A 22,955-nucleotide genomic window follows, 5' to 3' on the forward strand; every position below is an offset into this window, starting at 1 on the left:
TCCTAGTCCTCGAATGTCAAGGGAATGGGGATCCGTACTTGTGAGGTGGTAACGTTTTCAGCACAACAAAAGCCTCCCCTTGGCTATACTGGCTTTCTTTGAGTGAAGTGCAAGCCCCATGAAATGGCTTACTTGAAAGAGAGATTAGTTCTGCACAGTGATTAGTTTAGCTTTTCATTTAGTTGCAGAATTAGAATGTGGCTTATGCTGAACAGCTTTTCAGTTAAAGAAAGGCCTCTCCTTTCCACCGCTCCCCAAAGGGCATTTACATTTCCTGGTGATGTAAATGTAAGGCCCATCTCCAGGCTTCTCTCTGCTTATGCCCATAATGCATACCACCATGTGTAAGACATATGGCAGGACAACATAACATAAACTTGTACCTTGGAAAAAACAAACTTCGCCTCTTCAAGTCACTCTTTAGCCTTTTACCATAAATGCCTGTGTGGGTGAGAGGGAGTTAAAAAGAAATCTGAAACATGCTAATTAGGGTACAAGCCACAGGCAGCCTGCACAAGCCAGAAGCAACAGCCTGTAGCAAAACATATTTAGTGAAGTGTCCCAAATCCCCTTGATTTCTATAGGATTAGCATTAAGGCCAGTGTGAGGCTTTTACATGGAGAAAGCTAGGTCTTCAGCAAATGAGGCATCTGGATTTGATAATTTTGTTACTGGCAAAACCTCTCAGAAATGAGCAACATGTTGTAAAACAGAGGGCTGATCAGTCCACTTTCTGGCACTACAGCCAATGCTTCCAACTCCTACTTAAATAATGGGAGTCAGGGTTCACTACTCCAGTTAGGACAAAACTTATAGGAGCCACCTTTAAATTCCCAGCATTATGAAATACCTTTTCTTTACTGTGTTTCTGTTCCGCAAGACAACTATAGGGCACTAGTTAGGCTACAAGATACAGGAAAGTGTCCATGCATTCCCCACAACCATAATCCAAGTGTAGCCTTGGTTGAGCTGGAGTTATGTATTGAACTGGCACACAACTCCAAGAAACTTGCAGTTTCAACAGGAAAAAAAAAACCCCTTACAAGTGTTCACTGGAAATTCAAAGTTAAAGAAATATGAGCATCATCCAAGTTGCATGCAAGTGTGTGGTAATAAAAGCCATTTTAATAGAACTGAAGTCCATGAACTGGAACTGAGAAACATCAATCCATCAAATGCCTGAAAAGCACAATGCAGTGGGGTGTACTGCTAGCCCCTATCCACTCAAGTGATTAAAGGAGCTGCCTACCTCAGCACACTGCTGGTTTGAACCCTCTCTGAGCAATTTCCCTATAGAGTCAAGCAACTGGATTATATTGCTTTATAGTCTGGCAGTGCAAGTATGATCACTCCCCAGCCTAAGCTGTGGGGAATGTAGGTTACTTTTTACTTAACTTTTGGTCTGGTTTTTGAGAGGTGTGCAGCCTCCGATGCAGCTAGGTTATATAACAAGGCAATCTTTCCACAGGCTCAGACCTGCATGTTTTGGGACATGAGGGTAGGAGACTTGTTCTGCAGCATTTGTTCTTGTTTGGCTGCTTTCCGACAGAGGAGTTATTAAACGCTCTGCTTCTGTGGGCGAAAAGGAGTTTGCCAGAATAAGGTCAAGGCAGAAGCTAATGGACTGAAAAGTTACACTATAGTGACAAGCAAGGAACAGAGAATCTAATGGTATTAGTGTCTTAAGCCACTGATGTTTTGCAGCTGGATATTCCTCTGAAAAAGACTTTCCCTTGAATTTTGAACCCACTCTAAAAGTAAGGATGTTTCTTTGTAACACTACACTTCAGAGCTCATGTTCTGCAGACTACCACAAACACTACGTTGTTTTAGGATATGACATGGTAAAAAACATGCCAACAACTGTTCCTGTATGTGGCCCATAGAACACCTCCACTGAGCCATGGAAAAATGGGATTTGACACAGTGCTGGATCTTTTCCTCACTCTCAGTGATTGAAGTGCAGCAAGAGGCTAAAACTGTATCAAATAATGCTTTTCTAGAAAAACAACACTTGGGCAGTTGCTGTAGCTGGCATGGGGAAGTTCAGCAGTTAGTTACCACCACGAATGAAGCAGAGATCCATGCTATGAAAACAAACCCCAGCCCCCAGCTCTCCTCGTATACCACAGCTGCTGGATAGCCAGAGCAACATGCTTGCATCCAACACATTTTCAGTACCATTACCAGCTCACACAACAGAACTTTTAAGGACATGGGCTGGTGGTTCCAAGGCTTTTTGATCTTTGCCTCAGGAAATTTCATTAGCAGAGAAGCAACAAAAGACATGTGTTTTACTCAACTCATAGACTGATTTGTTATCTTGGGCAAGTCATCTCCCACTAGTGAAATGGATATAGTATTTACTCAGCCTTCAGATACAGAAGGGTGCCAGGTGCGTGGCAGCAATGTTACACCTTCAGAGGAACCCGCTCAGGGTTCTTTCCTCCCCACTCATTCTCCTGATCTAGTCAGGACTAGTAGGTACTGATTGGCCAAGTCCCTTCGTTCTCCAGTTTGAACATGAAGAACTTCAGTAACTCACAGATTGTTCTTGTTGGGCAAATTCAGCAAAATCTGTCAAGACTCTTTCTGCTCTCTCCGCTGCAGTGTGAGCGAGCTGCAAAGGTCAAGTCAAAACATCAGCAGTAGGCTAAGGAGAAAGCTCTTATTTAGTTTACATATATGCTCCAATTAACATTGCTTTTTCTTCTGTATTCAGCATATTTCTTCAGTACCGCTCACATTATCTTGTCAATCTTCTGCTCCCATCAGCATCTCCTATCTTTCCCAGTGGTTTTGGCACCCAATTCTCATTCTTCTGCCACAATCTTTATCTCAATTATGTCATGGCTTTCAAGCTGCAATTCATTTATATCACTACAAAATTTATACCAGGCTCTGAAAACAGACACTTTTTGTCTAATAAAAGATGCAGGGTTTCACCCTGTCCCTTCTTGCTGAAGCACTGTTTGGCAGCTGGGAGAGTCTGTGACTTATTCCAGTAGCTGGTTGAATGGACCATCTGATGTCACGTAAAGTCATGCAAGACAGTTTTTAAACATCTCCTGAGGTACTGTCAGTGTCAATTTACTGCACAGAACAATTCAGTTTGTGACTTTGAAACAAAGAACAGAAGCCACAAAAGAATTTAGATTTGTCTTCAGATGAAGATTCTACATTTGGGCTTTTAGAAAACACCTGAAGTTACTAGCTGTTCAGGTTCTTGTTCTGGCAATAGAAATTATCTCCAGAGGTAAATCCATTGTTTTAATTACATGATTTTCTGAACAAAAAAAAGAATTCAAAAATATTGTGATGATTCTGACACACTGGTTTCCTTCACAAAGCTCTAAAAGGAACCACGTCCCTCTAACAAAGCACTACAGCCTCCACTGCTTGCTAAGAGCAGGCAGCTTTCCTAGACAGAGTTTGCTCTTCTAGATTAAATAAATAGCCTTTGAACTTAATTTTGAAGAGAACCAGGTTTTCATACCCCTACCCCCCATTATTGAAAATGGCCAGTAATTGAAAGGAAACATGTCTATCAGCTATGCTTTAAAAATTAAGCTACAACTGAGTGTTATTCCAGCAAACATGCTTATTAGGAAAAAAGTAAATGGGAAAATAATCCTCAGGAAAATTCTCAAGCCAGTTTGTCTCTGAATAGTAAAGCAAAAGCAAGGTTTATTAGCAAGGCCTCCAACAAGAAAGTTTAACCTGCACAGCAGCTGTGCTAAAGAACACAGAGCAACTATGAGTGAGCAGTAAAGGGTAACAGATGAATTCGTCATCCCTGCAAAAGAGGTGGTTTTGTTTGTTTGGGGATTTTTGACACCTGCATGATTTGCAACCTCCAGTCCACAGCCCCACAAAGGGGGTCCAAGGGATCAAAAAGATGCAAAAACTAAGCAAACAGATCTATCCTCAGTCAATAGCCTCAAAACAGAGATTGAAACCACTGTTCAGAGAGCATCACAGACCTAAAAAGACAATGAGGTTGGTGTCTGTTTTTATCATAACCCAGCACACTGGGCAATGGAGGAGGAGTAAGGTCTACCTTTACCTTTCACACAAGCTCTGGACTGTGTTTCAGAACAATCTGTACCCTCGCTAGTTACCAATTCAGCTAATAGGACACAACATTCACCTTCTTTCCAGCTGACCCCCAATTCAGGCAATTCGTGTTTTTGATATTCTGAGTGCAAGAAAAAACTAAAAGGAAGTTGTTCGCTGGTGGTACAGTCCCACGCTGAAGGCCTCAGTCGTAGGAAGGTAAAGATTTAAGCAAACTGTATATGAAACTCCCCAGATCTGGGCATGAGCAAGCATTATATACAAGTAACAGGTTCAGGGGTTTTTTTATTCATGCTTTTAGAAAGAAATTTTAAATCTACTGATCTGTACTGATCATTTTATGATGTACAACCTTTGGGACAAGCCTCAGATAGTTGAGAAGAAGAAAGTTCCACTTGGGTCAAATCTCCCTGTGATGAAAACTAGTGTCTAATTGCAGATGACGGTCTCAGCAAACTGTTCAAAGCTTCTCCAGCATTATGTTCTGCTGGAAGGTTAGGGAAGATACCTAAATAACTTGGGGGGGGGGGGGGGGGGAGGGGGGCATATTTATGCTTCTTGCTCAGTTATAAACAGTACAAGTTTATTGCCATGAATATTTTGAAAAACTAGAAGATCATGAAATATCACAATAAGTAAGGAATCCATCATTATAGCAGAACTAAGGCCGTCTACTACAGCACCAGCAGGAAGATGTTGTATAGATCACGTCATTCACAGATTCAGTGCTGCACTTCCTGTAATACAATATGCACGTATGAAATACATTTGGTATTTTATTAAGTAAACAAAGCAATTATCAGTGCACATTTTAAGCAGCAAAAAGAAAAGAAGCACCTCAGACTTTCATACCGTAACAAAAGTTCTGTGGAAGCTGCATTTTATTTGAAAATCCACCCATTTTTGCTAACATACATTTTAATATTTTAAACAAAAATAGAATCTGCAGAGACAATGCAGCAAGTATGCTTAATTCATGTACAGAATTGCTTTCATATCATTGACTATCCTTCTGAAGGCCCCACTCCACCCAAAAGTTATGATGTATTTACACAGAGCACCGATCAACAGTGCTACTTTAATTCTTCGTTAACTAAATACCCACTAGACATATGTAAGGAAGCTACTTCCCCTTTTTTACTTTGAAAGGTACAGGATCATAAACATGGCACTAGCCAAACGAAAAGGCTTTCCCCACCCAACACACAACACCTCAGTTTTTTTACAGAAAAGAAGGAAAGTCTTAAAGTGAAAGCAATTCCTCACATTCATTTTGGAAAGGCCTTATAATGTCAAATGTAAAAATAATGACATGCCAAGCACAAAGCAATAAAGTTCCTTCCCAATGCACTAATGCTGAATTAAAAATGTAGTGCTTCTTCTAGTCAGTTAACTGTTCCCTTGCAAAATCCTAGGCACAGAATTGACTATAAGGATTAATGCATTTTACAGCTCTTCCCTAATTCCCATATATACTGAGAATTCATTAGATTCAGACCTTTAAAATATTTAGTGCTCTGTATGTCAGCTGAAAAGCATTCTGAATCAGATTCATTCTTTGTGGATAAAAATCAGACATACTGTATACATCCATACTCATTTTTATAAGGAGGTTTTTTGATACAATATTAATGTTAAATTGATAATCATAAATAAATACAAACAATAATACATAAGGAATGTCTACTGCAAACTGAATATATAATTTTTAAAAAAAGTTAATTTCCATTACTGCTGTGCCTACATTTGTGAGGACTGAAGAAAAGGTAACTGCAGAATTAAGAGTTAGGATTTGACCCTCCCCTGCCCAAAGTCTTTTTTTCGAGTTACGGTAAAGGACACACCTCCATTCCAGACAGCATTTCCAAACACCAATCTCAATTTCCAGAATAAAGGCTTCTCTTCATATGTTACCAATTATGGATATTATTAGAAGCTGAAAGTATTGACGTGTTAGTCACCAGGACAAAAAGTAGATCTTAGTCTTAATTCATGGCAATTCTTGGCTTTGTATTGTATATTGATGTTTTCTTACGGAGTTGTCCCGGGTTCCTTCATTGGTCTTCATCATTTCACTGCATCACTTAATGGAAGAGGAGAGTTTGAGAGACTGAAGTTCATTTTTTCCTGGAAGTGGGGGTTTACATCTTTTTGGAAACGTTCCTTTCTCTTCCATCTAACACAGTTACATAAACTGAATCTGGAAAGATTAAAAACCCTCATGTTAACATCCAACAGACGGACTTCACTAAAAACCTGTGCTTTCTCCAGAAGTTTCTATTCTTCAAATGCCCAAACTACCCCAAGATCTGAAGTTTTGAACAGAAATAAAAATTTTACCAGGGCCAGAAAACAACCAAAACCTATCAGGATGCTTTTCCAACTACACCAGACTTTGGAACATCTCTTTCCATTAAGCTGGCTTATCCAACAATAAAAAGACCCTACTTATCCATGCAATATTGTCACCAGTGGCAGCATAACACAGATCAACATCATTATGAAGAAAAGTCACGGTCATTTTTCATGCTGAACCAGAGGAAGTGCACAAAGAAAAGCAGATGCTGTGTGCAATAAAGCCTACTCTTTCTTTACGCTAGGCGTTCTTGAATTTTTTTGTTTTCACTCATTTTAGTATTCAATTCCCACCTGCCCCTGATTGATGAAAAAAACCAGAATTCCAGTGCACATCTGTACCAAAATTTAACCCTCGCACACATGAAACGAGTACCTCCTTCTGCATAAAGTGAACTCTTTGGTCAAGCAATCTGGTGAAGTGCACCAGCAGTCAGGTGTTTGCTGCTAACCAGGAACCCTGAACATTTTCCTGAGGAAACGGTAAATACCAGGTAGTACCAGTTCCTTCTCCCTAACTGCAGCAAGTACCACGTGTGCTGGCTCTTGTGGTTCAGAAGGGAACTATCAAACTTTATTTCAAATGGGCTTGATCGGGCCTTTAAACTGCTGCAGTTAAGTATACCGAGTTTCCAAGTCACTTCCACAATGCTTCCAACTCAACATGACTTGTTTTTATTTTCTTCAGAAACAGTTCTAGTCATGTTAATAAAACTTGAATTAGAACTTTAATTTTGTTCTATATCACAAAAACCAGCATCTCCCCAGAATAACGGACAATACCTAAGTTGTTCTACAAGAAATCCTGGAGAGAGAGCTCTGCAAAGGGATCCTTTCCTGAGGCTCTGTGAGGACTCTGACTGGAAGGGCTGGATGCTGCAGACAGCTAGTAGGAAAGACGACAGAGAAAGGGAAAGAAAAAGAAAAAAAGGTCTCAGAATGACAGAATATGAAAGCTGAACGTGTAATGAAAGGACAAGGGGAGGTTAAGAGGCAAACTTGGCAGAAATCAGCTATTAAAACAAGGTGTTTGGTCATATGGAAAACGGAAAGCCTCTTCAATGGTTGGTGTAATGCAGAAACAAGCTGGACATGACCCTCCAGAAAGGAAACTTCAGTTGGCATTTGCCAAATAAGCAGATAACCTCACACTTTCACAGCGGCTTTCTTCAAAAGATGATACAAAACATGAAGCCTGACACTCCCGTGAAACAGGTTAGCACTCTCCCCGCTTTACTGGCAAAACTACGTACTGGCAGGGAGAGATGGGACTGGGGCTCTGGCCAGAGCACGGCAGGTTGCCAGGTGCCTTCTCCAGAAGAAACAGCTCTCAGCATCTTTTCCTCTCAAAATAGCATGTGTATAAAATGAAGCTGGAGAGCAGACAACAGGTAATTGTCACGTTGGGGCCTAAAAGGAGAACATGGGATACATTCTGGGGCTAAAAAAAAATACAATAGATGAGAGTTTGTTAACTGCTGCCATTTTAGGTGAGAACTGAAGACTGAGACCAGTAGTCTATACTATCTATACTAACAAAAAATCACGTCCTATAGCCATGTATTTAAAGCACCACACGACAAATCCAGCCATATAAAGCACATAATTTACAAGTAGCTAATATTGGCATTCCAGCTGCTGCTGCTGGAAGGGACCAATAATCTGCAGGCTGTAATTGCAGGATTATCTGCTGTTGGTTGATTTATTTTTTTTTAAGCTGTTTTCCTTCTTTGTTAGTGCTTTCCCAGTTATAAATGGTGCTTTATTAAATTCTATTTGCCTTCCCTCCTCCTAGAACTTGCATGTTTTTGCAGTTACAAGTAAAAGTCAGCTTTCTCCATTTCAGGTTCCATCACTTTTAACAATTTACTCGTAATTGAGTCACTAATTGCCACTGCATACTTGCACTTCATACCCATTGCAAAAAAAATGTATGAAGACATATTTCCTTTGGAAATACCGAATGCCTGCCAACCTACGCATGACAGGGAACCTGCTTATGGGAACTGCTTGCAGAAGTGCCCAGAGTGTAAATATTGCCATTGCAAATTTAAGTTTTTCACATTAATGTCTATCTCAGAAAGCACACGAGGAGAAGGAGTTCTTTCAGGATCAGTCCCCTCTGTCTGGGTTGGAATCTTTATCTCCCTCCCCAAACCCCACCCCCAATGGGGCACTCGAATCCAGTCCCCATAAACAGATTATGGGAGAGTCATGAGACAGAATGGGAAGTGCTTGAGAAGCAGTTTCAGGATGTCAGAAGTTCCCCTTTAAAACTCGGTTCTTCCCTTTGGAAAGCCGTAGCTCAACACACCCCACCACTCTCCAGGATTTGAGCCAGACTAATGATAAAGTCCAACAGTCATAACTTCAGCAAGGCACGCCTGCTGCGACTTGATTTCATGAGACATTCTTCCTCTTCATGGTCAAATGGCTTGAAGTCACATATTAAAAGTCCTGTGAAATTGAGTTGGCAAATCTCCAATTGATATCAAGTCCAAAGTAATGTCCCAGTTTGAAAGCAGTGTGGAAGACTGGTAGGTTTAGAGCTCTGTCATTTGTGCAACATCAGCGTGTAACCAGAAACAGAGGCGAAATTTCAGAAAGCCTGCTCAGGTTAAATACTGGGAAAAAAACTTGATGCTGCTGCTTCCTAGATGCCCCAGCCAAATTCAGACAAGATGCAGTACCTTACAGTAAATATGTATTTTAATGAGATTCCTCTAATTATTAAAAAGGAGGCCTAAAAAAAAAATGTGGAAAGTACAGTTCAGCAGTTTCCTAAATTGCATCTACCCAGAATACTGCTTATAAATATACCTGAAAACCAGAACCTACCTTAGCAGTTTCTAAGGAGAAGCATTTAAAACAACAGCACTGGCCATCAGTTTCTCCAGCGCTAATAATGTCTAGAACTGTGGATTTAGCCTCCTTACTGCCCAGCGCTTGCGTGATCTGAAATGCAGCGTACTGTGCTGGATCAGACCCAAAGCTCAGTCTCACCTCCAACAGCAGTTGTCACTTCTTACTGCTTCCAGCAAAGACAAAAACTCCCCAGAGTCACAGTAACACAGAAGAACCCATCCGAAAGCGAGTGCTGTGCTGATTCCCATCCTTAGCTTAATACTGATTTCTCATTAAACAAGTCTGTCAAGCTGGTTTAGCATATATTTTAGGATTAATATGCCAAAAGGAACACCTGTAAAGTCTACTTTCTGGCATAAGTCTGTCCTGAACTTCATACCCTGTTCTTCCAGTTTCAAAAAAAGAAAACCAAGCCAAAAATCAAAACTAAGCCACAATCAAAACAAACCCCACAAAACCAACTTACTCATTTGCACATTTACCTATTCTTTACCATCACCAGGCGATCACTCCTACTACTTTTTCTGTACAATTCAGTGACGTTAACAACTGCACTGTTACAATTCACACAGATGCTAGCAGTAGGCTGAGTAATTTCTTTATTCTATTTTAAATCGTAAAATTTTCGCTACCCAGCTGCTTCCCCTCCTAAGGCTATGTCATTTTTGGGGTAATCAGACCAGAACACGTAACACTTAGAAAGCATACCACTGATTTGTCAATATTGTACCATTTTGTATTAGCCAACACGATAACGTTTTTGGTGGTGGTGAACATTCAAGCACTGCTGTTGTGCATTACAACACTCAGGTCTTACAATGGGTAGTTATATTCCAGTTAACCGTGCATCATTTGGATCTGGCTTGTCTGAAATATTCTGCATTTGCTGTACTGCATCACGTCTGCCATCACCCTGGCTGCTCTTTAACCTTGTTTGGACCATCGATTCAGCCTGTCCCTTCCTCACACACACACACACACAAACCCTCCCCCCCACCGGGTAAAATTTAATCACACAACTCCAACCACTCTCACTGTTCTGGGTAGCACGATATAATATTTTGCAGTGAAGAATGCCGGCTATTTTTATCATGATGAAAACTATTACTTTCTTTCTCAAGTAAGAAATACTGACCATAATGCAAGGTAAGCAATTTCTGACAAAAGCACACACTAGTTTCTTTTAAAACTACAAGTATCTTCTACACCTAGAAAAGAAGCAACTGTTCTAGTCTCATTCTCAATTGTTTCAAATTATTTTGCCCTTAAAAAAACCCCAAACTACCCTTGCTTTTGATAGCAATTAGAAATAAAGTTGCATGCATGCAAACAGAACACTTGAAACAGAAGCAAAATAGGTATGTCTGGAGGTAGGAAAAGCATATTTAAGACAAATCCTTAAGAGTATCAAGTTAGGAACACCAGTTTAAATTATAAAGAAACTGGACAACATTGGGATGCCTATTTTACCAGTCAGTGTGCAAAGCAGGAGGAGTTCCCACCACACTACAACTTGGCAATATAATTTTTCAGCAACAACTTCATATCTCTCATTATGCTTTTAAGTACCTTCAGATTTCTTTAACTGCAGACAGCAACCAAGATCTATCAGCAGACTAGAGGTAAGTGATAGAATTTAGTGCTTTAAATGTAAATATGTAAAACAACTTAGTTTTTGGCAGTGATGACATCATGGACAAAACCTGTATCAGAGTAATGGTGTTTAGAGTGATTCACGTGGGCTGTAGGCAGTTTGAATTGTGTGCCTTTCAGGTAACCCTTATTCATTCTTTAAGATTTGTTAACTTACCCCAAGAACACACATTTATATTTCTTTATTTTCCTCTTTCTATTTCTGGCACAACAGGAGTATTAACTAAACCTAAACAGAGAACTCTCAGAAGAACCTCAAGACTAAGCATACAATAAATTTAGTGTAATAATACCGTAATTCCCCTCCGTGGCTACACGTTAGTAAATGCCATCTCTGCCGTACACGGGGAAGCAGCTCTCACATGCAGCTTTTGTTTCATTTAAGTTGCTTTATTGATGCCAGACTTCTGAAAATTCAACACCTGCAAGCAACACAGACTGTGTGTCTTGGGGAAAATCCTTCCTGGTCACACAGCAAATGCCAGTTCAAAGGGTGTGTTTTCTTTCAAATTAATTCTCACAGGAGCCAAACATGTCAGATAAGCACAATAAATACAGCTCTACACACCTCACTTGTGACTAATTCTGCTTTCTCCTGTTATGACAGCCAGCTGGGATTCAACCTAGACCAAGCCCTGCAATGTCAAACAAAGCAGAAAGGCTCGCCTAGCCATTCAGACATACCTACCTGTTTATATCTGAATTAGGCAGGTAGGCAGATTTATTTGTTTATTTTTAAAGCGACATTTCAAAATCGATCTTTTGGTAATTGCAGAAAAAACCTTTTATCCTTGGGGATCCTTTAACTTGTTCTCTATTTAAGAAGTGTCATAAACACATTTTTTTCCCCCTTGAAATAGCATAAAACCCATGTGCAAGATACCATATCACTCGTCTTAAGTGACAGTGAATGCACAAAGCAGCTCTCAGAAGTCCAGGAGAAAGTCAACTGAAAACTGCATTTCTAGCTAAAGAAATCTAACAGCATCTCTTTCAGATAAAGCCTTTAAAACAACAGTTTAAAAGATCTATCCACAAGGCTCTATTTTAAGGAAGACAATGGACATACTGCCCACTGGCAGCACACAGCATAGCCTCTCCTGTTAAAGGATCAGATTCAAACATTGGAAAAGGTTTGAGGGTCTTTTCCCTCCCAACCTACTGCTGAATTCTTTTCTCTCCACACTCTAGTCCCAAACCCAAACACATACACCAACATATACCTAAGTGAAGTTATACATGCATGTTTTTAAACAAGTCACCTACAAAGACAAAGCTCTTTATAGTAAGATCAAGACACAGTCCCAATATATTACATGTTTCTAATAAAGCCATAATGTACAATGTTGACTCTGACAAAGACACATTTGACTAGTAACTAAAAATACGATGTTAATACTGGGGTTCCAATCTGCCAACTAAACTTGGCTCTGCCTCTGACTACAGTTTACAAACACAGTCGTAATGATCTCAATATTTTCTGAGATTAGTATGAAGGTGTTCAATGTTGTCCATCCCCCCTCCCTCCTATTGTTTTTTAATGTTTTTCCTACTGCAAAAAAAACCCCTTATCTTCAGATGGCTATTGGGTTAAAAAAGTGAGTTCAGATAGGAACTTCCCAGTGACAGAAGTCTGCAAAACAAACAATAAAAGGTTCATATTTAACTCCAGTATTGATAAAGTCAGGTCTTAATGTTCATCAGAGTAACCCTTCAGCACACTTATTCCAGTACGTTAGGTAATGAACACAACATATCACAAGAAGCAGAAAAGCAGGCAATTTAAGGAACACTCCATTTAACATAACACCTTACTTAACAGGGAAAGGCCAGATAGACTTGTATAGCTCTTATGTTCACTATGCTGTAAATACTGTCTTCTGCAAAAACACGGAGGAATACAAAGACCTTTGGAGAATACAATGGCTAAAACTAGATGAAGGTGCCATGTGCCTCCCACTGAGTGGTCAGTGCTAACAACCAGGTGTTGGGTTGAAGTTTCACCAGGTTTGACACCATATTCTTTTCAAACCCATCTATAACATTCAGAGACTCAAAAGGCTACATACACCCTGTTTGTCCCCTGCAAAATGCTGTCATATAAGCATGCAGCTTACACTTAAAAAAAAAGTTTACAGCTACTGCCAGCCTTGGTGACTTTATAATCTAATACTGTTAAGTGTAACAGGGCAAAGAACAGTGCCACGTCCACTTAGGAAAAAGCTGTAATAGCGCAATCTCACAAAGCCACGCTTGGAGATAAAGCAGCAGAGAACGCGAATTTTGGGAAAGAAGCCCCTCTTCAGCAAACAGCACAGACATTAGCTGTTCTTATCCTTTCACTAAAGTGTTGAGGATCATCTCAGACACATTCCCAGAAAAAAACAATGCCTTAAAACGCTATCCTCTTTGCTTCTGTAAAACAAAATTGATGCTGCCAACCTGGATATAAGAAGCTATGAAGCAATCCTTACATGAACTACTGTGCTTGTGCAACACATTTGTCCAACACAAGAAAATATTAAAATACTTTTAAAGAAACTGACCCAGCTGTGATTTGTTCCTACCATCAATGATTTTGAATATACACACCTGTGCTCCCGGTACAGGGCCAAAAGGGTTTGGTGGTCTCATGACTGGCTGACTGTATATTAAAGTTGGCTGTGTCATTACTGGTATGCCTCCCATCTGTGATGGCTAAAAAAATCCAGACAACATCAAATCACATATAGCATTAATACATTGCAAGTATTTAAGGAGAGAAAAGAAAATGGCAAATGGGTGAAAAGTCTTGGTCTTATTTGATAAGTGCAGTCATACAAGGTCTTTCTGCAATATTGTGCAAATAAAGGTTACTACAAAGGAACATTAGAGTCTTTTCAAGGAATACTCTCAATAACAACTGAGCCCATTTAATCTCTTGCTGCAGAGATGTGAAACACTAAAATACTTGTTTAAGCACAAGCATTTGTGCTGGTCCTCTTGCTTCCAAAACTGAGGTCTGACAACACTTCCCTGTCCACCTTTGAAAGCACAAGAACAGTTTTACAGATATCAACGCAGAGCTGACAGAGTTCAATAAAAATTGAAAACTGAGAACTGTACGTACAGCTAATGTTAAGTCATTATGCAATCAAAGTCTAAAGTGTTAGTGACACTCTGGCTGAGCCAAATTCAGAGTTTAACATATATTAATGGTCTTAGAAGCCAGGTTTTATTTGCTTTACACAGATGCCCACTCTGGCACTGCTTTTGGCACTCCTCTCAGGCTTGCGCTGATAGCCAGCAGCAGCCCTACTAAAGCAATCCCCACTCCAAGCAGCTTTTCCTTGACTAATCCTCGTACTCCTCCCATCGTGCCAACCAGCTGTTTTGACAATCCCATGGTGAACCCATTAAAGAAACTGACCCTAATGAAAACACCCTACAAAAAAGTAAGTTAAAAACAACTTCTGGCTCAACGAAGGCACAGGAACCAGCAGCCAGGGAGTGCAAAGGAACTAACGAAACCGCCCGTCCCAGTACGCCCTCACCAAGGGAAAAGCCTGCTACTAGACTGCAGCTTAGAAATGGCCATACTCAGAGCTATCGTACCTACTACTGCTTTTAGGAAAAATGAAACACAACGGTTGTAAAATGGGTCAACATTTCAGAGATTCCTAGCAGGCAATGTCCTGAGTAAAGTCTGAATGAGCCAGGAGAGTTTTCGGGATGTGTTATAAAGCCTGCTGGTCGTCCCGTAATGGCCCATCTCACCCACCTGCTCAGACGTTGCACGCTTTTGAACAAGTAACAGCAACTCAGCATAACAGAGCCGTGGCTCCTATTAATTCCAGTTTCCGTTTCACATTGGCATTTAAACCCCATAACGAAAGTTGCTTTACAAAACATGCAAGGTTACTTTCTTTACACTAAATATGTTACCTTCCCCAGCTGCTGAGTCAAAATAACTAAGAAAATGCTTCCAGTACCATCAGTGCAAAGTTGTGCGGATCGAGTTTGAATCAACACTAACGGTAGTTTAACTGTGACTTTGCACAAGAACGTACTACAGGAGTTCATGGATGGGTAATGGGGAACATGATACTCTCCCAAAACACCCTCAAGAACACAGCTGGCCACTTTTGCAGTTCACTTACGGAGCATATAGCAGTTACAAATCATTAATCTAATTTGATTATATGATGAAACATTTAGCTTTTTTACTCTACTAATCTGTGAGCCATTTAGCAGAATAACTGTTCTAAGGAAGTTCTCTCCCCTTTTATTCACCCAGCAAAGCTGTACTACATCAAAACCATACTAATAAAGAGTTGAGGTGTATCACTACAGAAATATTTTAAAATTTGAGATAAGAAGAAAAATTTGAACAACTTCTCAGAGCAACAAGCGGCAAGGTCAGGTTTATGTTGAAAGTCTTCGGGACTGGTGCGTCACCAAGAGATTTGATTCTCAACCAACACCACAACACACAGCAGTGTCACAAACTTGCAGTTTTGTGGCATTGATCATTACAGATACCTTTTGCTGAGGTTGGGAGCAAGTATTTAAGGAAGGTTTCACTTCACCGATAAAACATTCCTGTTGTCAATGTAGCTATCTATACTCACATGATACACTTATTTTCATGATACACTTATTTCTACGCCAATAAAGCCCACCAAGAATAGACAAGTTTTAAAAAGTTTATGAAAAACTAAGTTATGGAGGAAAGGGTGGACAATTTCAGACAAAAACCACTGAAGTAGTTCAGAAAATAGGACTTAATGATTTGGTGAAGAATAAACCAATAGGAGCTGAAATTCAGTCTTCAGTAAAATAGTTCAGAAAGTCGACTGCTACCAAACTATAAGCAATCAAACGATACACAGCATCTGACTTCTTAGCGTTGCAGGAGTTCCACTCACCATCCCGTAGCCCATCATTCCTGTTGGCGTTGTGGCAGGATATGCCATTACAGGTGGTGCCTGGTGTGAAAAACAGTGGTGAACTGAGAGGAGAGGAGATCAACTGTGTACTGGTAAGGCATTGCTTTCTAAGGGTCAACTGCAGCACTTAGCTTACTATGAATATAGCACAGAATAAATAGGGTTTGCAGTCTTGTGTTAAGAGTGTATCCAAATTATTTCAGATGGAAAACAATACCTAAGCTAAAGTTTCTAGGCAATCTTCTAGGCAAATCTACAGTTACATATTTGCTTTTCACCTGTTAGGATTCTGGCTGACTAAACTAAACTGCAAGCTACCATTCTCTCAGCATCCTGTTTAAAGAACACAGTATGAGACAGACAAGTTTGAGAGAGAAAATTCAGGAAGCAGAAGCATTTTTTAAATCCCATGAAGTATATACTTATATTTCAATATCAGAAGTAATGGTGCACAAGGAGCTTAAGACTGACTGAAAGACCAAATTACCATTGCTTCTGCCAACATTACAGGAATTCTCTTCTCTTTAGCCAGGATGTACACGCTATGGGGATTCTCCTATCATGCTTCAGTATAAATTCGACTCTAACATGAATATCCAACTTGCATTCCCTCTCACTCACCCACTTAGTACAGTGAATTTGAACAGGTTAAAAGTCCTCTTAGTACTTTGCAGATATGTTTATACTACCCTTAACCTAAGTTAACTTTTATGAAGTTACAGTCAGATTGCTGTCAACAAGACATAACCTGGGGTGAAGCTACATTTTGTAAACAACTTGGCAACGTATAGGTAGAAAAACAGCTGATAACTCTTAGAAAGAAAAATATATTAAAGACAGTTCTTCATATGCTAACCATATTCTTTGCTCTACAGTTTCATTATCCACTTTCTAAATCAGTATTAACTCTTACAAGGACAAAAAAAGGTTTTTTTCCAGACTACAAATTGGTGTTTATAAATAATCAGACAACTTGCTGTCTGCCCACTCCACCTCCTGTTAGTCTCTCCTTTAAGAAAAACCAGCCTAATTTTCATGCTGTCACTGTGGGCATTACTGACAAGACAAAGACCATATGCATTTCTTGGTACACAGAGATTATTCATACAGAAAAGAGGAAAGTGACAAAATATTAATAATACTGGATTAATTAAAGCAGATAAATTGTAATATCATGAATAGGACATCAGCAAAGCTGCTTCTGAATTCAGTTCTAAGGTATCAGCTGCCTTTTCATAGATAGTAGCCAGTATCGCTGGCATTTCAATCGCCATCAGAACAGATTTCCCCAATCGAGAATTACCTGGACTGTGTACTATCCATATATTTCACACAGCTGGGAAAGCTATCCTGAAAATTACTACTTTTTTGTTTTGCTTGTGTATCCACACATATAAACATGCTGACTAAATTTATTTTTGAGTGCTCAAGTATGGACCTACCATCCTTTAGTTACAGAGTTACCCTGCAATAAAAACAGAATACAGGGAAAGACCAATATCACTGTTGACATAAAGAAAAAAATACTTTGAAATGAAAGACTGCATTCCTCAGACAGCAAGCACAGGTTATTGCTTGCCCTTTGTAAACTGTCAGCATGGATTTTCTTTTTTCATATGAGCATTAATGACATATTGGTCTCTCCCCACTAAAAAAAAATTAAAAAAAATAATAATCAAGATCTACCATAAACGTGGATAAAGTGCCAAGTATAACAGAAGCCCGTGAGGTTTCATGCAGTTATTCAAACACAAACATTTTTATCTTCATTCAAAATTCACCAAGTGCATTGAAGGCAACACAGACACACACCCCAGCTCTCTGGCAGCAAATGGTACAGTTTAAAGCAAGGAAAAATAATCTTGGTATTTCCCATGCCATCATTCGAGTCAAGAGCCTGCAGACCACCTATGAAGTTCGTGTATGCTAGGAAAAGCTCAATTTTTGGCACACCAAAGATTTTAAAATGAGAAATGTGTAAATAGCAAGAAGGTTATGAGATTCTGCAACAGCAGTGGTTAATATCAGCATGCCAGTCGATTGCAAAAAGGCTGTGGGTTGTTTCACTTACGTATTGTGGAAAATGCATGCCATTCTGTATTTCCCAGGGAGAACAATTACATAATGCAATAACACTGGATTAGAAGCAAATACTTACACAACAGAATATACACAGATAGCATTTTAGTTCACAAATACATTAAATGTTTACCCCAACACATTCTTGTAATTCAAGTCATTTACTGAGACAACATACACCTGTGATACTGTCATTGTTATTAGGTTTGTAATTGTTTTGCATAGTCCATTTATTTGGTATATGCCTTTTTTTCCAAAGACGAGAAAGCCTTATTTTCAAAGGCATATTGATTTAGCAAGCAGCAGCAACTCCACAATAAATAGACCAGCAGAGGAAAACAAACTTTTTTCCCCCTAGATTATTTCCATTTCAAGATTTTTATGTTAATAGAACAGTTTCACAGGAAAAGAAGTGTCTCAACAGTATCTCTAAATAATAATAGCTGTTAAATGTAATGACTTATCACAAGAAGATGTATAAACAAGACATGAGTTATTGAACAGATTCAAGCACACAAGTAAACTCAAACCACCAGTCCCTAAAGCAGGTGAGTCGTTACAGTTTCTTCAACATCTACGCACCCTCCAGTAAGGTCCACAAACGTTTCTCCCTACACAATTGCAGTGAGTTGATAAGGGACACCCAGTAGGGAAGAGGTGGTAGATCCAGAGAGACAAGCTCTCTCTTTCCAAATCCACAACGCTGCATTATTACACTGTGGATTCAACCTCCCCCAGTCAATTACAGCCAGATGCAATAAATCTGGGGCGATTTGTTACCTGTTCTGTCCACATACAGTTCTCCAGGTCATTGGTGAAAGGGTGAGTAGGATTCACATGCAAAGATGTTCTGTTAGCATTGTGAAAACTACTCATGTAAACTCTTAAACTTTTTTTTTTTTGGACATTTAATTAAGAGCCCTCGCTCTACATGCTACCCCCAAATCCTTGCTAATACTACCTGCCACAAAAGACACTATGAAGTTGATCACCAAAACTGACATGCGTTAAAAATAATTGCACACATTGGGGCAGGAAAGCAGTAGTTACGTACATTAAGAAAGCTATAGCCCACGTCATTGCACAGACACCTCTACAAGTATCAAGAAGATTAATCTCTCGGCCCATTCTCACCCCCCGAGCAGGCTGAGCTGTAATGTTATACATACTGGACATATCAGTGCACCTGAAGAACATACTTTTCACACTTTTACTTTTCTAGACTGCAAAGTGCCCCCCCCAGCCCCACTAGAATTCAGTTTTATGTCAGTTGAATGAAACACAAAGGCTGCTATCTTGCCATAAGAGAGGCTGGTCAAACACTACTGAAGTTTAAGCTAAACCTGCACATGTCACATCACCAACTCTTCACTAGAACCGCACAGCTAAGAAAAACAAATCCAATCAGTACGCATCTCAAACTGACCACTTCTTCAATTTTCTACCACCCTTTTACCGCAACTATAGATTACTTTCAAATTTCTCTGTTATACATCAGCCTGCATATCTAAGTTGCAGGGAACTCACTATTTTAAAAAGAGTATTTGCTTACCAATGTTGGAGCATTCCACGCAGTTGTAGGTGCAATCTTGGGTTGCCAGTTGGAACCACCTGTTAGTTTCTTTTCACCTGGCTGAGTCCAGTTTACATCACTTCAAATAAATTTTTTTAAGAATTGTTAGAAAACATTGGATTTTTCTTACAAAACTCCCTCAGGTAAACACTGTTTCCTCTTGGAAGTGCAGCTTCTTTTGTTAGTGAAGCAGCTCATTTAGCAAAGGAGTTGATAAAAGGTATCATGAGAGCTTGTTTTGGCTAGGAAGAGTAAGGTAATATGTTCAACGTGAGCCACCTCAGCTTTATCTAATCTCAGTCAAGTTCCCCAGTATAGCTAAGGCAGTCTAGCTGACTTTCCTTGGGTCAAGATAGTTTAGTTAGGAGCAACTGCATACTAGATTTCTGAATGATTTCAGAGTTGGCACAGATGGTCCCGATAAGCCTGAAATTTGCTAATCGCACTCTTAACTTTGCTGCTAGAGCAGATGTTCTCTATTCTAGAATACGCCCTGCTTCAAAATTCACTTGTCTGAAGGTCAACCACAGGTCAGAGGTTGTAGTTTCACAATCTTTAATATAGCTCTGCACACACTCAGATCACACGAAGTATTTCATTTGTAAGGGGTGCTAAGTTTACCTACAACTACAAAGAAGCATTTTGATGAACTCTTTTCCTAAACATATACAAGCCTGAAAGGAATCAGTGACAGGACACCTTGCCTGCTGTTTTCACTGTCACTACCACTCAGTCTACAGTCACCTTCCAACAGCTCTCAACAATTCACTATACTGTGTATGAGAAACAAAGTACAATCCCAAACGTGCTCGGAAGGTTAACATTATGTTGATGCTCAGGTTTGAACCTGCACTTTCATAAAATTTTACTATCAAGAAAAATCAAAATGCTCCACTTTTGACTAAGTATACTCACTTTTTAGTAGTTCCATTTCCAATGCCCAAATCTGTCACAAAGTAGAAAAAGATACTATTGAAATTCTATTCATTTAAAAGAATGATATAAGTATTTGTATGTTAGTGGTTCAATACTTACTGCCTACAAGATTGGCTAAAGATGAATCCAGATCATCTGACACTAATTTGTTAGGTGGTACTTTGGCAACTGGAAGACTCTGGTTTTGAGAGGCCACTGTTGGTTTTAGGAGACCACCTAGTTCATCAAACCCTTGGAATGATAAACATAAAAGAAGTGATTTGAATCATAGGCCTCCCATGAATGTCATGACATTCAATTAAAGACAGCAAGTTCAACACAATGGCTAAAATACAAAGTTTAAACTAGTGTTGCTACACTATACAAGAAGGATAAAACTTCTTATGCTTCCTGATAAAGGAGGTATTTACTACAGAAAGGAGATTTCACTTTACTATTTTAAACGACATGACATCAATTTGACATGGAATGGATTCACAATGACTGCAAAGCAATCAAAACGTAAAACAAAATACAGAATAAACATCTAAAGTATTTCAATCTTATAAAAACACATATGTATTTGCTTTTAGCGGACCACTGGTTTGCCCAAAAAGAATCCAATGTCAAGAGTCCAATGTCAAAAGCCCAGAAAGTAGTTACTTTCCAGATGCTCAAAAGAGCAGAATGAGTACTAACTACAACTACAATCCAAATTAGCTGTGTATGTTTTGATAATTTATCACTTTCTGAAATAATCTTAATATCAAAGGAGTAACATGTAGGCAATGAAGTGCCAAGAATGTGTTGCACGGATATATAAAATTAAGATGCAACTTTACCTCTTCCAGCCACACTCTACAAATACAGACTTAATTTCATTTGACAGCATGATAAAAATGAATGCTGTTCACTGTATGAAATTTTAATGCACAAAATATGTAAGCGAAGGAAATCAATGTAAACTTTTCAGCAGGGTCCACATAGAAATAGTATGTAAGGAAAAATTATTTGATTAATAAAGAAAAACTGGATGAAGAATGCTGCTATTGACCTTTTAAAGTCAGCTTTCTTTTCTTCAGCTGGAACACTGTCACAGCAGTGTAAGTAAACACAGATTAAGAGATTTATATCTCAAGAATAAAAAAAGTTAAAGAACATATGTCATCTATTTTAGCAAGTGTCTTACCACCAGAATCTAGGACAACACTAGAAGATTTGTTTCCAAACACAGACTCAAAGTCAACATTAAGGCCAGCTGATGGCTGTGGTTGAGCAACAGGAGATGGAGTGAACCCTGTGGGGAAAAAGAAAGAAGTTGAATGTTTTTATACAGCATTTCCCTTGAATCCACCTTCTTAATGCAAGACAGATCAAATAAATATGTAGATTATTTAAGTACCACAGAAAGACTAGGAATACCTCAAAGGTCCAGATTACACCCTGACACCAAGAAGCACGTAGAGAGAGAGCAGGAAGCAGTTTACTGAAGAGTAACTGAAGTTACTGCACCCCAAAAATGGTTTTGTCCCAAAAACTGGACAGATAGGACATAAAAGACACTCCTCCTCCCCCCGTTGCTGAATCTCTGGACTAACTATTCACATCTTCCTTATTCTTTTACCAAATACTTACAAAAAAAAATTTATTCAGCAACTAATCACCATGCTTCTCCAGGAAAAGAAGCTGTCTGGGTACAGTATCTGTTTCAAGATTACCTGCCTGAAGATTATTCCCTCTGTATTTTGTGTTAGCTGAGCAGTTCTCTTCGATACAAGTGGAGTAAGATCCAAACCATCCCAAGGTGTCTGATTAGTAATGCCTTTGATTAGACACTCTTAATACTAATAATTTCTATAGCACTTAGTTATTTTTGGACACACAGTTTGCAGGTGACCATGTTTTGCTGGTAAGTTTCCAGTAATTATGACAAGATACAGGGAGTTAAAGCCAAGTTTCAACTCCTATTCCTGTCTGAACTTACTCCATTTGCCTCCTATGTATCTGTAAAGCAGTGTTCTCCAAATACACAATTTTTTTCAATACTGTGAAAATTTATTGCAGTACAAAGCACTGCATATGATGTTCAGCAGTATTAAGTTGATAGTTCAGTAATATGGAAATGAATACTAATTTGTTTCTAAAATTGTGGTTTTTAATGTTATATATGATCACACACACAAGCGTGCATGTATATCATCTTGATATTCAGGCAATTACTTAAGTAATTATATGAGAAGCACCATAAAAATGCAACGCCATCTTGAAAACTAACTCTTCTGGATTCTAACAAAAATGTTGATGATACGGAGAAATAAAAAAAAAGCATCACAAATAGTTCAGTGGTAAAACTTCGCAGTGAGCAGAAATAACTGACCAAGAATACGTCTTGGACTTCCTTTAGCTTGCTATGACAGCATCTCATGTCAATCTTACTGTTTTCCTGAAATAAGTCACATTTCACTTAAAAAATTAACAACTATAGGATGCTATCCTTGAACATAAACTTC

The 22,955-nt window shown here is 39.1% G+C and overlaps 1 protein-coding gene across 5 annotated transcripts in view; it reads right to left on the reverse strand.

The window, feature by feature from the left end:
- Positions 1-4,643: 4,643 nt before the first annotated feature.
- PICALM (phosphatidylinositol binding clathrin assembly protein) overlaps positions 4,644-22,955 on the reverse strand; it is a 69,599-nt gene continuing 51,287 nt past the window's right edge. For 2 of the 5 annotated variants that reach the window (XM_075050162.1, XM_075050158.1), the window contains 9 exons: positions 21,635-21,742; positions 20,566-20,697; positions 20,446-20,476; positions 19,510-19,609; positions 17,950-17,973; positions 15,858-15,917; positions 13,543-13,647; positions 7,216-7,318; positions 4,644-6,277 (listed from right to left, as the gene is read on the reverse strand). In XM_075050162.1, coding sequence (XP_074906263.1) covers positions 7,226-7,318; positions 13,543-13,647; positions 15,858-15,917; positions 17,950-17,973; positions 19,510-19,609; positions 20,446-20,476; positions 20,566-20,697; positions 21,635-21,742 — 653 coding nt within the window. In that variant the 3' untranslated portion in view covers positions 4,644-6,277; positions 7,216-7,225. The remainder of the gene's footprint in view (positions 6,278-7,215; positions 7,319-13,542; positions 13,648-15,857; positions 15,918-17,949; positions 17,974-19,509; positions 19,610-20,445; positions 20,477-20,565; positions 20,698-21,634; positions 21,743-22,955) is intronic. The other 3 variants (XM_075050159.1, XM_075050160.1, XM_075050161.1) reach the window with 3 other exon arrangements.

This window comes from Buteo buteo, chromosome 18 (assembly GCF_964188355.1).
Source record: "Buteo buteo chromosome 18, bButBut1.hap1.1, whole genome shotgun sequence".
NCBI classification, from domain to species: domain Eukaryota; kingdom Metazoa; phylum Chordata; class Aves; order Accipitriformes; family Accipitridae; genus Buteo; species Buteo buteo.